Raw genomic sequence first — 15,849 nt, 5'->3', positions numbered from 1 at the left:
CATCTTCAAGTGATTCATTTGCTTCTGTAGTGCCAAGCTTTGACACTTGCAAAGACGGCCTCCCTCCACAACAGGGTAATCGATTGGCATGTCTTGTTGGCTAGACGGCATGCCACTTGCCCCAGATATGGGTAGGTCTGGATTTTTCTGCATAGCCAAACCTCCTCCACTGTTAGTCGCGGCCTTGGCGCGGCGAGTTCTTGGCATGTTAAGGAATAGGCTAAGTGGTAAAAAGTAATTTGGAGTCCTCCCACTATGGCGTGCTTCATAATCGGATCGAGGTTTTGCCGTCTAAAACCCACAATTCCATTTTAATTAAGTATTGTCAACTGGCCTGGCAAATAGCCGTCTTAGTTGTCAGCTTCTGCTTTTTTTTTTTTCATATCTCTTTTGCTGCAACCTGTTCTTCGTGAAGACAAGAAAACTTTTAATGTTCTTCCTTTGTGAAACGTCCTTTCTCACCTTGACCTTCTCGACTTTGTGCAGGCACAACGTCATGTCCGAATACTGTCTCCAACCGTGCAGCACCAACCGGAACATCATGTTTGTCAAGACGAGGGAGCCCATCACAGACGACGTATTCAGCCCTGCTTCGTCACCCAAGCGACTCTGCCTTGAGATCGAGTCCCGAACTTCCTGTGACGACGTGGACAAGATAGCTCGCATCATCCTGACACCCACGTGAGCCCCTGCTATTTTCTGAGCAGCTTGAGGTTTTGAGTATTGTAGTACACAGTATGTATATCGTTTTCTTAGTTTGGAAGGAGATGCTAAAGGGAAACACCAGACTGGTTTAGCCTGAAAAAGGTATTCTTTCAAAACTCTTCATAAGTTAGAGAGAAGTGGTTTTTTTAGGGAAGGAGGAAAGGCTAGCACTATTTTCTGCAACCCATGCGGGAGCACGGCTCAGTGCCAGCAGGGTGGGGAGATGGGATTAAAAGAGAGAGAGGGTAGGAGAGAGAAAGGTAGAAGTTCGTCCTAGCAACATCAGAGCAGCCCGGCAGGGAGGGCCTAGTGGGTTCGATCGGAGGAGTAGGCTGGAGGTAGACCGTATAGGAGGTGGCGAAGTAGTGGAGTAGTGGCGAATCAGGAAGCCCGAGGTGGTGGGATGGCTGTTAGGCCATCCGTCTTTGTAGAAATCTCCTATAGTCTCGCCGAGAGTCCTGACGAGTTCATTTCGCTGTAGGTTCACCAGTAGGAGAGAAAGGGAAGGCCGAAGTTAAATATTAAAATATTTTGTGCGGGCACTTCAGTTTCGATACTTCAGTGTGACACGACAGATTTTGAGGTATTTTCCTGTATCTTGTACATGTTACGGTGCAGTAAATGTTCTTGAAACTTGCTAAGTTTAGTATTTCACTTCATCAATATACAGTATAGTTAATCTTTACTAATACGACGTAGTTAACCTTTACTGATATAACATCAACTAGGCCTGAGCACACGCTGTCGAAATTCTTCATGTCACAGCAAGCTGATGTGGGAACCCACCTTGAGGCAGTGTCACTATGCGTATCTGTCTTCGTGCCTTTTCTGGCTCATTATAGCGTGTCTCACTCTAAGACTGTGACTTTAGGTATTGTAGAAGTGTAAATTGCTAACACAATTCAACATAGTGCTCTCGTTAGCATCTCTTCAGTGCTTTTTGATTTAGCTTGATATTGGCTGAACTCTCGTGCGATAGGACCACAGTGAACAGAGAATCAGGACGTGTTTTTTTTTGTTCTGTTAAAAGCTTCCAAGCGAACAAACTTCATTCTTTTCTGTTTTAAACAGTGTAGGTTATATGCTGAGCTTGTTGGGCCAAAAGTATTTAAAAGCTGTAGTGTACAAAGAGAACTACAACGAAATTTGCAATTTATGGCTTTCACGTTACGGCACAAGAACACTGTAAATCGGGCATCTTTAAAACCTGGAAATTAGTTGCAGTGCTGTAGTGTTTTTTCCCCCCCTCGGTCGACGGCATGTGAGTGGAGTCTTTTTCTTGGGCAAAAGTCTTAATCATGGTTGAGAGATGGCCATGCTGCAGGAAGGAGGGGGTGACTTATCCAGGAGACCCTGTTATCCCTCACCGGGGCTTTCCTGAACCCATGGTGTATTCGAATAGATGTTGAATAAATAAATTTAGCTTAACAATTTCCTCTAAGTTCACTACATAATTAAGCACAGAAGGATGAAGATGACCTGTAAATAACACCCATACTCTTTGTCTTAGCACAGTAAGACTCGAGATGTCCTTGTGGCAATAAACTCCCAACATTTTCTCACTCACTCTCTCTGTTTATATATTATGAGGTGTACTCATAAACAAGTTGGTAAAAAAATGGTATTGTCCTATATGTACTTGAAAGGACACTAAAGAGCAAAATGAGTTTGGCTATTTTAGTAAATTACCCTGTCAGCAATACCAGAAAAGCCACTCTTGCCGGGAGAGGAAGCTTGACAAGTCAGAAAAGTTGCAAAGCCAAAACACAAGATCCGCACAAAGAAACAAAAAAACAAGGAAACGCAATAAAAACAAAGACAAAATTTTGACAGCGCCTTCTTGGGCCTAGTTAATTTTCTTTATTGGTCAAAATGGACTACATTGTAATCTAAAAGAACCAAAGGGGAACTTGGCAAGTTTTATGAACATGTACTTCATTACAGTGTCCCAAATACAAACATATAACTTGATATCCATGATGTCACTCTGATGCACTGGAGCTGGGGGGTCTGTGGCACAAAATTTTAAAGAATGCAACTTCAGCTTTTATTTTATCTTCCAGTAAACAACCTCTTACCGCAAGATTAACAGAAAGGGAGTTTTGAAGGAATACCTTATCATTGTAGACTGATCTAGTGCTTCTCCTTAGTGTTCCTTTAAACTAAAAGTAAACAAAGTGCGACTGCAAATCGCGTTGCGTCACCTTCTCGCAAAACCGCACTTCTCGCAGGCCGCCATCTGAGTCCCCCGTGAAACGGCCACTCCAGGATGTCACCCTCCGTCACAACAACAGCGGCAGCTCGTCACCATCACTCCCACCATCACCCGGCACACCTACCAAGTCCAGCGGTGACTTCTTGGGCAGCCCCTCAGACCCCATGACGCCAACGGCTCGTCTCAAGCTGTTATCCTGCCTGGCTGCAGAACGATTGCCCTATACGAGTGGCGAAAATGTAAGACAGATCATTCCTATACGCGGACCCGTGTTGCTCAACTGCTCGCCTACTCTCCAGAATTTTCTGTTAAGTTTATCAATCTGAATTCATTTTGGGGTTTTAGGAATGTTGGGTCAGGCTTTATGAAAGCGATTTTCTGTTTGTGAAACATTTTTGCTTGTTGCTTCCCAAGCCTTCTGTTGGAAGTCTTCAAATAGTGAAAGGGCGCCAGGGAGAGACCTGCTTCGAGTGTGTTTATTCAGAAGTTCCCGAAGCAAGTGAAATCGGCGACAGTGAAGTTGCCAAAGAAGTCACTGTGATCTGAAAATAATGTGTTACGTGTCAGTTAGTGCTGTTTCAAGTTTCTTGTGTTCTGTGTTTAAAGTTAAGTCATCGTTAACAAACTGAGCATCTCGTAAAAGGTGTGGATGTAAGACAAGCTTTTAAATATATGCATGCCCCAACCCCCTTTCCCCTTCTCCTGTGTTGTGTCCACTGGGATTTAGGAATTCTAAATTTCTCAGGTTGGCAGTTATTCGTGTGTTTCAGATTTTATCGTAAAGCGCCTGGTTTTTGGAGCTTCCTTAATATTTCCATCCGTATTGCCGCCAATCATTTCGCAACATTTCATTTGCATCCAGTCTAGGGAGAAATTCATTTCAGAAGAACACAAGCACAGTCACAAACTATTTTTTCAGATCCCGATTTTTCGGACCCATTCACAACTGAAATTTGGCGCTTGTTTACATACCTGACAATGTCTATAAGATTTTCAGCACTTCACATCCGGAGTAACAAAACAATTTTTAACAGTTTGGGTATTTTTCAGTTTTGGTTTTAGCATTATTTAAATATTAAGGTTGGAAGGTCTCGGTCTATATTTCCATGTGGTACGAAAATGTTAAAAAGGAAAACAAGAGACAAGAAAATGCCAATGTGAACTAGACAGCAAATATGAGTGGCCAATGTTCTAGTTAGGATTACTAAGATGAAGAAACGAAGTTGGGAAGACCATGTAACGTGTAGGGCGGACTGCTGGTGTCGATTAGAATGACTGAATGGCTGTCAGGGAAAGGTAAATACAGTCAAAGACTGCAGAGGATTAGGGGGTGTGACGATGTTATTGGAATTTGCAGGCCTTATAAGATGGGGTCAGCTGGCTGAAGACAAGGGTAATTGGAGATCTCTGGGAAGATGCCTTCTTCTAGCGGTGTACGTAGATTAGGCTTGTGGTGATGGCAAAGCCTAAGCTGAAGGTTCCTCTTAGGCAAAATGACCCCGCCTTTGTCACCTGCATGCTGCCAGCTGCGTATTGTGCTGTGTCGCGTGATGTGGCCTTGTCACGCGACGTTCGGGCGTTCTCTCGTAGGGAGCGGACGACGAGCTCTCCAACCACAGCAGCAACTCTGAGAACCAGAAGCCGACCAGTCGGAAGGACAAGTCCCTCGGCTTGCTCTGTCAGGCGTGAGTCTTCTTCTGTCTTTGTTTTTCTTTTTACTACTAGTATGTTCCTGCTTGCTGCATATGGCAGCATGCTCAAAGCTGCATGTGTTACTTATGAGGCTGGAAGTTAATTTTCTTGTTCTTGTTTTTTTTTTTTTTTTGTTCAATGTTCCTGCCAGGTTCCTGAGCCTTTATCCTGAATACACGAGTTCGTCGGACCACATCATCGTTTCCCTAGACGAAGTCGCCAAGCATTTGGGTGAGTACTCGAACAGTGAGAAAATTGCGCAGGCGGCAAACTTGAACGGGCTCTGATCATTGTAATAATTTTATCAAATGAATTCACAGAAAATATGTTTTAATTTTGCGCTAGATATTGAAAACGCCTTGCTTGTTTGCAAGCATGGTTATTTCGGGATGATTCAGTTTCACTGGGATCAAACATTGTTGTTTGAATTGTTTGAAAAAATACTCAATATGACATGCATGGTGTCCAGAACACTACGAGTGGCTTCCGACTCCTTCATGTAATTGTGGCGTACGCGAACGTAAATGCAACAAAATACTGCACAAAGAAAAACCTTCACAGAGGTATGTAAATCTGAGCAACATCTACATCTAAGATATACTATAAGGGAGCTATCACAGCCTTTGGATGTCCTAGGGGTCTGTTTTGCCACTGCTGGAAATCTAGCCACGCCTTTGCAAACGCTTCACTCTATCTGAGCTTAATACTTCTATAGGCTATGCTCTAAATTATGCGTGTTGCTGTGTACTGTGCTGGCTCTACTACGCTGGTTCCACTCAGTACAATGCGCATGTGTCATCTTGGTACCAATCATGCCACCACATGTTGGAAAGGCGCCCAACATGGTACCAAGTTCCCTCCCTCCTGGCCAAGGTGAATTTTTATTCAAGTGGCCAAGCTTTCCAAGAAACCCATACTGAGTTTTCTTTGTAGTAGCTTTGGACTATCCTATATTTTTGGACTACAGTGTTTCCCTTTCGTGAAACTTTTTCTACCTTGCGGTTGTTCGATCTGATTTGCAAATTTGATTGAGATGTAATATATATATATATATATATATATATATATATATATATATACACATATATATTAACTCTTATTCTGCTGTCATACCTTTTAAAGCTTTTCTGTGCTTTTCCACAGTTTGAAAAGAGCTGTGCGTTTTACTAACTGGGAGTGTTATTGTGGGGATCTGTGAAGTAATAACTGTGCTCTGAATGGCGGTGTGCAGGCGTGGAGAGGCGGCGAGTGTACGACATTGTCAACGTCCTCGAGAGTGTCGGCATGGTGACCAAGGAGGCCAAGAACAAGTACCGCTGGTTCGGCAAGGGGGCATTGCTGGAGACCTTGCCAAAGCTCAAGGTAACCACTCCACTTGCTTTGCGTCTTCTACCTCTCCTTTATCGGCAGCTTACAGCTGCTTTAAGTTATTTGAAAGGAAAAGCGAGAACACCCCGCGTAAAAGTGCAGCTGAGAAGACTTGTGATATGTGAAGTTTGTCCTTCTTGAGCACAGTACAACTGTTGTGCGTGCTCTCGCTCAGCAATTGGCACTTCAGGTGCATGCTGAAGAACGTGCAGATAGAGTGAACTTTTGTGAAGCGACTGTCTGCCGTGGAGTTAAAGCCCCTCAATTTTCCAAATGTAGCGCCATTCGTAGATCTTTCCGCCACCCCGCTCTCCCCGACGTTTCCTCCTCCACGGCTCCTGTCGCCCCAGCCTCCTCCGCCCCCCCATTGGCCAATCTGTGTCCCGTGGAAGCAGGCACCACGCTTTTTTATATTTTTTCTTTCCAGCGCGCTCCGACCGCCATTGTTGGCCCTGCCCAACGAAAGTGTGCGCAAACAGACTGATTGAGAGAATTAGCGGAACAAATCGAGTGTGCTAGGGACGAGAACTTAATTGTGATGCCGTGCTGCTGCGCCTTCGGCTGCCGCAACCGACACAGCGACGGCAAAAGGCTTCTTTCTTTACCATCCGGCGAGCCCAACGCACTAAGAAGAAAAGTGGGACTTCGAGGAAGGGGCAAGAAACGCACGGCTTTGTGAAGTGCCAGGGTTCCTCACAACCTCTTCTTTTGAGCCTAGTTCGCATCTGCCGCTTCGAAGAAGTGTATGTTTTCATGCTGTCCGTGCTTTTAGCGCATTTAGGTTTGCTATTCTTCAACTGTGCTCTCTTTGTTTCGTGTAGTTTCGTCTTGCGGCGAGAGTGTACGCATCTGCAGGTAGCCTGTGACATAAAAGCGACTTTATTCATGCTATGTTTTGAACTCCACCAGAAGTTGGCACATTCTCGACGCTTTTGCAAGGCTCACTATCACTTATGGATGCAGTCGCTTAGTTTCAAATCTACGCCCGCATATATTGATTCGGTTTGTGATTAATGTTTTTAACGTCCCGGAGCGGCTAAAGCTATGAGGGAGGTCGTAGTGGATTGCTCCAGATAACTTTATTTAGGTCGCCTGGGGATGTTTGACGTGCACTTTGATCGTAGTTGTGCGTGATCCAGTAAAGTCCTCGTTGGCGTTTCGTAATTCTCGCGTGGGCGCGGTAGCAATGCGCCAGAAGTTGGCACCTCGGCGTGATTGTATTTCTTTATTAGATTTTATTTACTAGTTGTAAGAACGTGTCAGTATTTCGTATTACTGACGGCGCCTCCAGGGCACCAAAGCGGCAATGGGAACACCTGTAATGTCACATGCTCTCCAGAGGCCTCTGTTAGCCGTTACATGTGGCCTCCTAGAGCAATACTTGTAGAAAAAAAAAAAAAACACTATCAATTGTTGGCCGTCCAGAGGGCCCGCGACGTCGTGGAGAGTCACCACCTCCCTGTCCCGTCGTGGGCGGAGCCACCAACTTGATCGGGGAGCCTTCGGTCCCCCCAATCGAGTTCCTCAGGACACTCTAAATAAAGTTCTTGTCACTGTCACTATCAATTGTTGTGATTACCAAAGCACTCCGTAACAAAAGAAGTGCTCCGTGACTGCTGCAACATACCGCACCCGTGCGAGGAGAATTATGGAACACCAATGAGGAATCTGCACATCTTTGTGTCATTTTCTCCCTTTCTCATATTTTTTTAAAAATTTTGCGTGATTAGACATGCAACACACAAGAAGCTTCAGACAGGATGACCTGAACTTGTGCAAACATTAAACTTATTATTCCAAATATTAAGGTAAAGAAAGGAATATCATGTAGCTGACAGGTTACATGCTCGAATAAGACTTGCAATGATATAATGCACTGAAAGGCTGGTGCAAGAGAAGATGCACAGCAAAATGTGAATAAAGAGTGGCACTGCCTGTGGAATTGCCAAGAAGAGAAAGACATTACATTAACGAATGCCATTTTGAGGCTTCGTCTTAACTAACTTTTCACATCAATTAGGCTGGAATGAACTGTAGGAGTTTGGCTCTCATATTCATGAGAACCAAATCGTTGTGCATGTAAGGATGCTGAGCGGTACCAGAGGTGTTGTTTTCTTTTCCCAACTCCAGGCCCTCTCGGAGAAAAGCAACATAGCAGGCCAAATCCACTCGGTGAAGGACTTCGAGTTCAACCACTCCCTCGAGATGAGCAGCCAGTTGTTTGTGGTGCCGTCCAACGAGGCCATCAACTCGGGTCAGGTCACGGCAGCGTCCATGACGGCCGACAACGGAGGAGGGAGCGGAGGATCCGGCATGGCCACCCTCCAGGACTTGGAACTGCGTCGAGAGAAGTCCATGGGCATCATGAGTCAGCGCTTTCTCATGCTGTTCCTGACATCGCCGGTGAGCATTGGGCCCTGGCAAGGTTCTTTGCAGAGCCCGCCAAATATCCACTAAAGAAACGCCTACATCACCACGCGTCTGCGCATGCTTCAGCAGCTGTACATTCCACACGGAAAACAGCTGCCAGTGCCGGTTGCCATGGTTACCTTATTATAACATATGCCTTTAACTTTATTCTGGAAAATGGGTCCAAAGATTGCCCACACATTTCAAGAGGATACAAAACCAAAACCTCGTTTGTTGCATTGACAACTGCCTACTGTCGGAGTAAACTTTTTTGCCATTGCTATCACGAGATGACGACAACACATTTTTGAGTAGCTTGAGTGACATTGACGCATTATATTTGTTAACAAAGATCGAAACTCATTTCATGTGGTGTAATTTAGCTTCCTATTTAACACTTGCAATGTCACAAGTGCAGCGAATAGCCCATCGTTTTTTTGTGTGTGCAATTATTTTATGTTGTGAGTTGCTTAACTATTCTGTAAAGTAGCTTGTGCAGTATGTATACATTGAACCGTAGCGATGTGGCTTGCCAGACGTGGTGTAGTGGCCTGCCGGCTTTCTTTTTGTTTTCATAGCACAGCGAATACGCTCATTCCATTCGTGCATTCATGTATCCCACTCTCATTGCAGCCGAAAACAGTAAGCCTGGACTTGGCTGCCAAAGTACTCATTGGTGACCCAACAGTCGACAAGACACAGTCCCTAGTCTACAAGAGTGAGTAGCACGACTTTTCTACTCACTTTTTTGTGATCCATGACTGCTTAGTCCAGGGATTGGCTTGAAGCTGTTCCCTTGTGGTGTCATTGAGGAGTGCTTTTTTTTTTTTACATGACAAACTGCATCCACTGTTACACATGGCATGGGACAGTTAGCATGTAAGCAGTGTGTTTACTTATCGCAGGTGATCAAGGCATAGTTACAATTCAGGTTCATAATATTCGAGAGCTATGAGATCTTAAGTGGGGTGTGAGCCCAAATTTCTTGTTTCCTTTTTTGGATAGCTGTTTAACCTTGATATACAGTAATACCTTGTTGATGTGACCCCATTTTGTATGATTTCCCAGCGCCAATTTTCATGATCAAGCATGCAAAAAATTACCCAATGCACTTGCGTTTCTTTTTTACCGGTTAATACATTCCTGGAAAGCACAATCTTTCAGCACCAACGCCCAGTATACCATGAAACTGCAACCATATGATACATTTTCTGGCCACTAGGTCCCATGCAAACAAGAGCATTGGCAATCAAAAGCGGTATAAGCGCACGTAAGGGCAGCTTCGCTGCAGTGCTCTCCTGCCCGTGTCATGCAGTAATGCTGCCATGCATGTGGTTTCCCATTCCGCTACCAGCAATATGTTCTCGCAGACCGTTCCATGTCGCCAATCACAGCTCCGGCCGTCAACCCTATTGCAATGAGCATCTTCACCTATCTGTTTCACAGCATGCGTGGCATAGGAAGCGTATATTGCATGCTTTTAATAGGCAATAAATTAGGCCCCCATTACCTGCGCCAGGTGGTGCGAAAAGGGCGTCGTGTTTCGTTCGGGCAGCATCGCATTCCGGCGTTGCCTGCCAGATTGACTTTGTCTCTGTTTCCTATCGCGCGTCTCGGTTCGCTTGAGCCCAACGAGCTCAATGTGTGTCAGCATCGCGGGCCGCAAACGATTCTCGCGGAAGTGGGTGCAGAAAACCTTCTCACCGAAATGCGCACCTGAAGAAGTTGCTGACCTAGGCCGAACTTCGGCGAGCGCGAACGTGAGCTTGCCGAAGCTGCAAGAACTACGACGCGCGTCTTAGGGCCATTCGGGCCCCACCAAATTGACGCGTGTCGGCATCTTGTGCGGCAACACTTCGCATCGCCTAGGTGTCAACTACAGTTGAGTCTGCCAAGTTTTTTGGTGACTTTGGATTATGTGTTTTCCTAGTTAGTGTTTTTTTTCCTGCATATTTTTGCAGAACGTATGTATGAGGTTCTACTGTAATGAAAACGGATATCATTATGCATTGAATATATGCTTACAACAAATGTCGGATAGGAGAAATTATCGAGCAATGAAACTGATAGAAAATGTTCTGCACTGATATCGGATAAAACGAACATATTTTTTGTATTGAATGCGACTTCGTTGTAATGAAACTTGGCTATGGTGCTTAAATTTTAAGTCATTGCACATGCAACTACAGGGGGGGCCATAAAGTTTGGTTAGTGAGCTTTGATACAATCAATTAGTGCATATAAGCAGCAAATATAAAATTTAGTTGGTCATATTTTATTTCAACGAGTATTCTCTTGTAATGGTATCAAAAAGGTATTTTCGTGTGAGGTATGACTGTTACGACAAAAGGGGTTGACTTTAATTGCTTCGCCTTTATTTCCACGAGCATGTGCAAATACTGGCTTATCAGTACATCGACCATATTCATGCGCTGTCTTTGTTTTTCTTTGCCGATGTCCTGACTGCCAAGTCATATGCGACTCTTTATTTGTCAACAGCCAAGATCCGACGGCTATACGACATCGCCAACATCCTGACCAGCCTCGGTCTCATCCGCAAAGTCACGGTGACCGAGTCCCGGGGCCGCAAGAGTGCTTTCAAGTACATAGGCCCCGACATTGGCTCAGCCAACACAGAGGAAGGTTAGTGTTTTGTATGACATCAAGGGTGCGATCTTGTACGCGTTCCAAAATAGAATGGAGGCAGTCCGTTCCACCGAGATGCACACGATTGGTCAATTCGAACCGTGACTAATGCCATCACGTCAATTGTGACGTGATATCTGCTGTTAATCATTCCTTGTTGTCTGCTATCAAACGAACGCAACGGAACAGACTGCTTATTTTGTGACGTAAAGAACGGACCGCCTCCGTTCGATTTTGGAACGCGTACAAGATCGCACCCCAAAAAGCCACATTTGTTAGTGCTTTGTCGATGATCTGTGGTGTCGACTGTTGGTGAATGCTTGTTGCCCTTAGCAGTGGAGAGGGTCTAGAAAGGGTCAGAAGAGTGGAGAGGGGGTTCAAAATTGAGAGAGGGCAAGTGGGAGCTCGTGAATTGTGCGAACACATAGGCTGTTTAGGCTCATTCGTAGCTACCATTGTCTTTTTCGCCGACGATTTGGCTGTGGGCAGCCAAGCTTGTCATTAGTACAGGCAGTATTCTCTGTTGTGTTGTTCTGTCAAGTTATCGAGCAGGGGCTGAGGAATGCTACGAATTGTGGCCGGACGCAGAGGTGGCATAGAATAATTTGTGGCCACCGTTGTGTTTTCGCTGCAGATTTGGCAGTGAACAGCCATATTTGTCATTAGTACAACACTTTTCTGTATTAGGCACTTTAGACGAGTCATCATGGCTTCGAAGCATTGCACTGAAGGGCGAATGTGGATGTGCCAAAACAAATGGAAAGAAAAATTGTAGCTCTCAGCTTATGCTAGTACATGTTGGGACATGCAAGTTTATGCAAGCCATGTTGGAAAGTTAGTACACGAGTGTCTACACACTGTGAGCAGCTGAAAATGCAACTGTACGTATTCAGTGAGAGAGAGAGAGAGAAATGCAGGGACACGAGTGGAAGCATTTGGTAACCAAATTACTTGTTATATTCGCAAGCACACTCTAACCATGCCAGTATTTTATACAAAGCATTTTGTTGTTAATAGTGCAACCGTGTGCAATAATGTGCGCAAGTTTAGCACATACTCTAGGCAACCAAGAGAGAGAGAGAGAAAGAAAAAGCTCTGCCTTATTTTTTCAGATGCTTGCAGAAAAACAGAGACCTCAAGCGGTTAAATGTAGTTCGAGTTTTGTTGAACACGCATGTCTTCTTTTGTCTTGTATTCGAAGTCAGTCGCCCTACAGTTTCTGCTTTCTTGTCTTCCTTGTGACGCAGATATTCAAGTCCAGACGCAGTCACGGCACTCACTTGTCGCCACAGGATTTTCATTTAAGAGAAATGCCCTGTCAAAAGGTAAGCACGCCCCTGCAACACAAGCAATGTTTGCAGCTTGCAAATTGAAAGACCGCTTGACTCGTTGAAGGGACACTAAAGTCGCGTAACACTAAAGACATCAAGTCGATTTAGACTGTCGGTCAAATCGAGCTAGCTACCGTAGTGACACTTATATCTTCTACGAATTTGCATTTTCTGTTTTCAAAACTCGTGAACGCAGTGAGTGTTGGTTTACGGAGTCGGCATAACTGCTACAACTCACCTATTCGTCCTGCCATTTTGGCAACACCGAATGTGTTGGCTTGTATTCAGTGCCAAGGATCATTTGGTCAGGGGCGGGACCATAATCAGTGGCAGCAGCACTCAAAGACTGCTGCTACCACTTGAAGAAGGGCAAAGTATAGATTCTGCTGTGGACGAACTTCAAGCCAAGTTCAGCTTTCTTCATTTGTAAGATCTATTTTTTGAAGTAACTTCTCGGGAGCAGATTGACGAGCAGTGGTGCACAGTCTGCCATATTCAATAAGTGGATGGTAGTTCTAAGTACACTAAACTTTCGAAAGTGATGTCGGTTGTCTTAACACTCCCGTATAGCAATGCATCTAGATTGTAAACGATCTTACAACGAGGTTCCGTACCATCTGTTAAAAAAAAAAAAAGACATCAGGCTTCGTGTGGGTAAGAGTAAGAAAGAGCTGGGCAGGCCGTGTGTGCGCAGGGCAGATAAGTAGTGCCTTAAGAATGGCTGCCAAAAGAAGGACTGATAAACAATGAAAGCAGCTTCCAAATGTTTCGGAAACAGCAGGCAAGCCGTAAAATTAGGCTTTTTTAAAGTGAACTGACATATTAAATTATAGCAGTTTGAACCTGTTGTAACGGGGTTGTTCATGTTGAACAGATGTTGAAGTGCATCACCACATAGAAAATGGTTACAGAAAAGCAGATAGGACAGCACTTCGGTAGCAGCTAAAATATTTTTTTTATTGAACAAAAGGACTACAGCAGAACCTCGTTGATCAGGTCCCTTTACGTACGATTTCCTCACACCAACATTCACGAGCGAGAACACAAGAAAATGACCCAATGCAGTTGCGCTTCTTTTCTTCTGTCGGTCGATTCATACGGTCCTATAAAACACGACCTTTCGGCCGCTAGGTCCCTTGTAAACAAGAAAAGGTGCGAACGTGCGCACATCCGAGAACAGTAGCCGCCCACCCATCTCACGGGGAAACGCCGGCACACACCAGCAAATATCCTCCCGGGTCTTTGCGTGCCACACTAACAGCTATCACTGCTAAGCCTATTGCAATGAGCACCTTCACGTGTCCTTTTGACAGCGCGTGGGGCGCAGTGCCGTTGGAAGCGTACTGCACACTTTTAACTGGGAATAACCCAAATGTGCCATCGTTGCCTGCTGCAGGTGGCGCGAAGAGAGCATCAGGTTTCGCTCCGGCAGCTTCGTAGGCATCATATTCTGGCGCCCACCAGCTCGATTTTATTTCGATTTCCCGTCGACGTCTCGCAACATGCGCTAGGCGATAGGAAAAGGACGGCATGCTTCTCGGCTCACAGGGGCCTCACCAGCTGGACGCATGTCGGCGTCTCGTGGCCACGGCGATGCTCCCCAAGTGGGCACGTTTGAACGTCTTGCCGAAAATGCCCCGCTCGAAGAAGTTGCCGACTGGGGCCAACTTCGAGAAGCGCCAACGTAAGCTTGCTAAAGCTGCAGAAACAACCTGTATCTCGGGCTGCTTGGGGCCCACCAATGCGGCGCGAGTCGGCATCCCATGCTACAAAAGATTGCTACGATTGCTACGAGAAAGGTGCTACGATTCACAGCACACTTCGCATTGTGTAGATGCTAGCTACAGTTGAGTGCGTGAAGTGTTTGTGACTTCACATGGTACGCTTTCCCGGTTAGTAAGTCTTTTCTCGCGCTTTCTTCCACAATGTATGAATGAGGTTCTGCTGTATACACATAGCTACACAGTTTTATGTGCTCTTGCAACAAAGCATATGCACAGTTTAAATTTACAGGCCCACCTGTGACAGAAAGTGGCTTGCAATGTACAGGGATTGCACAGGGTATTGTATTTGGTAGCATTGCCTAACAGTAAAAAAGTCTATAATTGCATATGGCAGTGTAGCATATTGAAACAGTTGACTGACCTCAATTCTCTCTCTCTCTGACACAGACGAGAGTTCGATGTCAATGCCGCAGTCGCCGGGCTCTAATGAATGTACCGCACAAGTCCTGGAACTCCTGCAACAGACGCAAGGTTTGTGACATGCAAATTTCTCTGCAATGCACTTCTCTGCAATGCCCACTGCACCCAACTAGTGGCGGCACCTGTTATCGCTTAAATGAGGATGAAGTGCTAGCGTGCATGTGTCCGGGCTGGTCTCGTGCACATCTGTTCGCTACGAGAGCCCTGTCTACGTTTTCGACGTCGTTTTCCGTGTACAAGCGAACACATATAGCGCATATAGCGTGTACGCGCTATATGCGAAAATGACTACGCCGCAGTCACCCGCCGTGGTTGCTCAGTGGCTATGGTGTTGGGCTGCTGAGCACGAGGTCGCGGGATCGAATCCCGGCCACGGCGGCCGCATTTCGATGGGGGCAAAATGCGAAAACACCCGTGTGCTTAGATTTAGGTGCACGTTAAAGAACCCCAGGAGGTCTAAATTTCCGGAGTCCTCCACTACGGCGTGCCTCATAATCAGAAAGTGGTTTTGGCACGTAAAACCCCAAATATTATTATTATTATTATTATTACGCCGCAGTCGGCCAGGGAAACTGCCTCGGAGGAAAGCCAGCTTTAGAATTATGAAAAATGGGTCTATGTCTGGAGTGACTGTCAACGGCACAATTGTTTTCCCCATCTGGATTTGTTATACCAAGTGCAGCGGCGTCCTTCTTTTCTTTTTGCGCTTCACAGAACGCTCCAAGCGTGGCTCATCGCGGCTGATGCGGACGCACAGCGACGACATTTCGGCGCCCACCCGGAAGAGCCGCCGCGGACCCCAGTTGGCCTCGACGGCGACACCTGCGTCAACTGCAAAGACCCTGGTGCGGCACGCCAGCTTCCACGACATCTGTGAGGTCGCCGAGATGGAGCGGCGGCGTCTGTACTCGGAGGAGGAGGAGAACCAACGGGACCTGTCCACCCACGACGCGCCGGTTGGCAACGACAATGGCGCAGCTGGCCCGGACAAGTCTCCTGGTGGTGCAGAACCGGGAGTCGGTATGTTCTCTTTGTCTATCTCTCTTGCATTGCCCAGCGATGGCTCACACAGATTAACGGAAATCAATCATATAGGCCACGCTTCGTGCACCGTGGGTGGCAGAAATGAATCATGGCGGCTGGGCTTGGAAAAACGCCTATAATACCACTTGCCAGAGACAGCATAGAATCCAGAACGTTGAGAAACCAGTACAGTGCCTGGGCGTATCCTTCGAGATTTGGGGGGGGGGGGCCCACAGTGTGGCGAGGATCTCGAAAG

The 15,849-nt window shown here is 46.0% G+C and overlaps 1 protein-coding gene across 1 annotated transcript in view; it reads left to right on the top strand.

Annotated features, from left to right (window-relative positions):
• Positions 1-15,849, top strand: part of LOC135900056 (uncharacterized) — a 34,551-nt gene that overhangs the window by 11,972 nt on the left and 6,730 nt on the right. The window contains exons 2-12 of the mRNA XM_065429493.1: positions 487-681; positions 2,937-3,159; positions 4,511-4,605; positions 4,764-4,843; positions 5,844-5,974; positions 8,111-8,383; positions 9,023-9,107; positions 10,889-11,032; positions 12,283-12,360; positions 14,538-14,621; positions 15,285-15,590. Coding sequence (XP_065285565.1) covers positions 487-681; positions 2,937-3,159; positions 4,511-4,605; positions 4,764-4,843; positions 5,844-5,974; positions 8,111-8,383; positions 9,023-9,107; positions 10,889-11,032; positions 12,283-12,360; positions 14,538-14,621; positions 15,285-15,590 — 1,694 coding nt within the window. The remainder of the gene's footprint in view (positions 1-486; positions 682-2,936; positions 3,160-4,510; positions 4,606-4,763; positions 4,844-5,843; positions 5,975-8,110; positions 8,384-9,022; positions 9,108-10,888; positions 11,033-12,282; positions 12,361-14,537; positions 14,622-15,284; positions 15,591-15,849) is intronic.

This window comes from Dermacentor albipictus, chromosome 10 (genome assembly GCF_038994185.2).
Source record: "Dermacentor albipictus isolate Rhodes 1998 colony chromosome 10, USDA_Dalb.pri_finalv2, whole genome shotgun sequence".
In the NCBI taxonomy this organism is placed as follows: domain Eukaryota; kingdom Metazoa; phylum Arthropoda; class Arachnida; order Ixodida; family Ixodidae; genus Dermacentor; species Dermacentor albipictus.
Note: the sequence above shows the minus strand (reverse complement) of the source record. Positions and strands in the feature narration are given on the sequence as shown.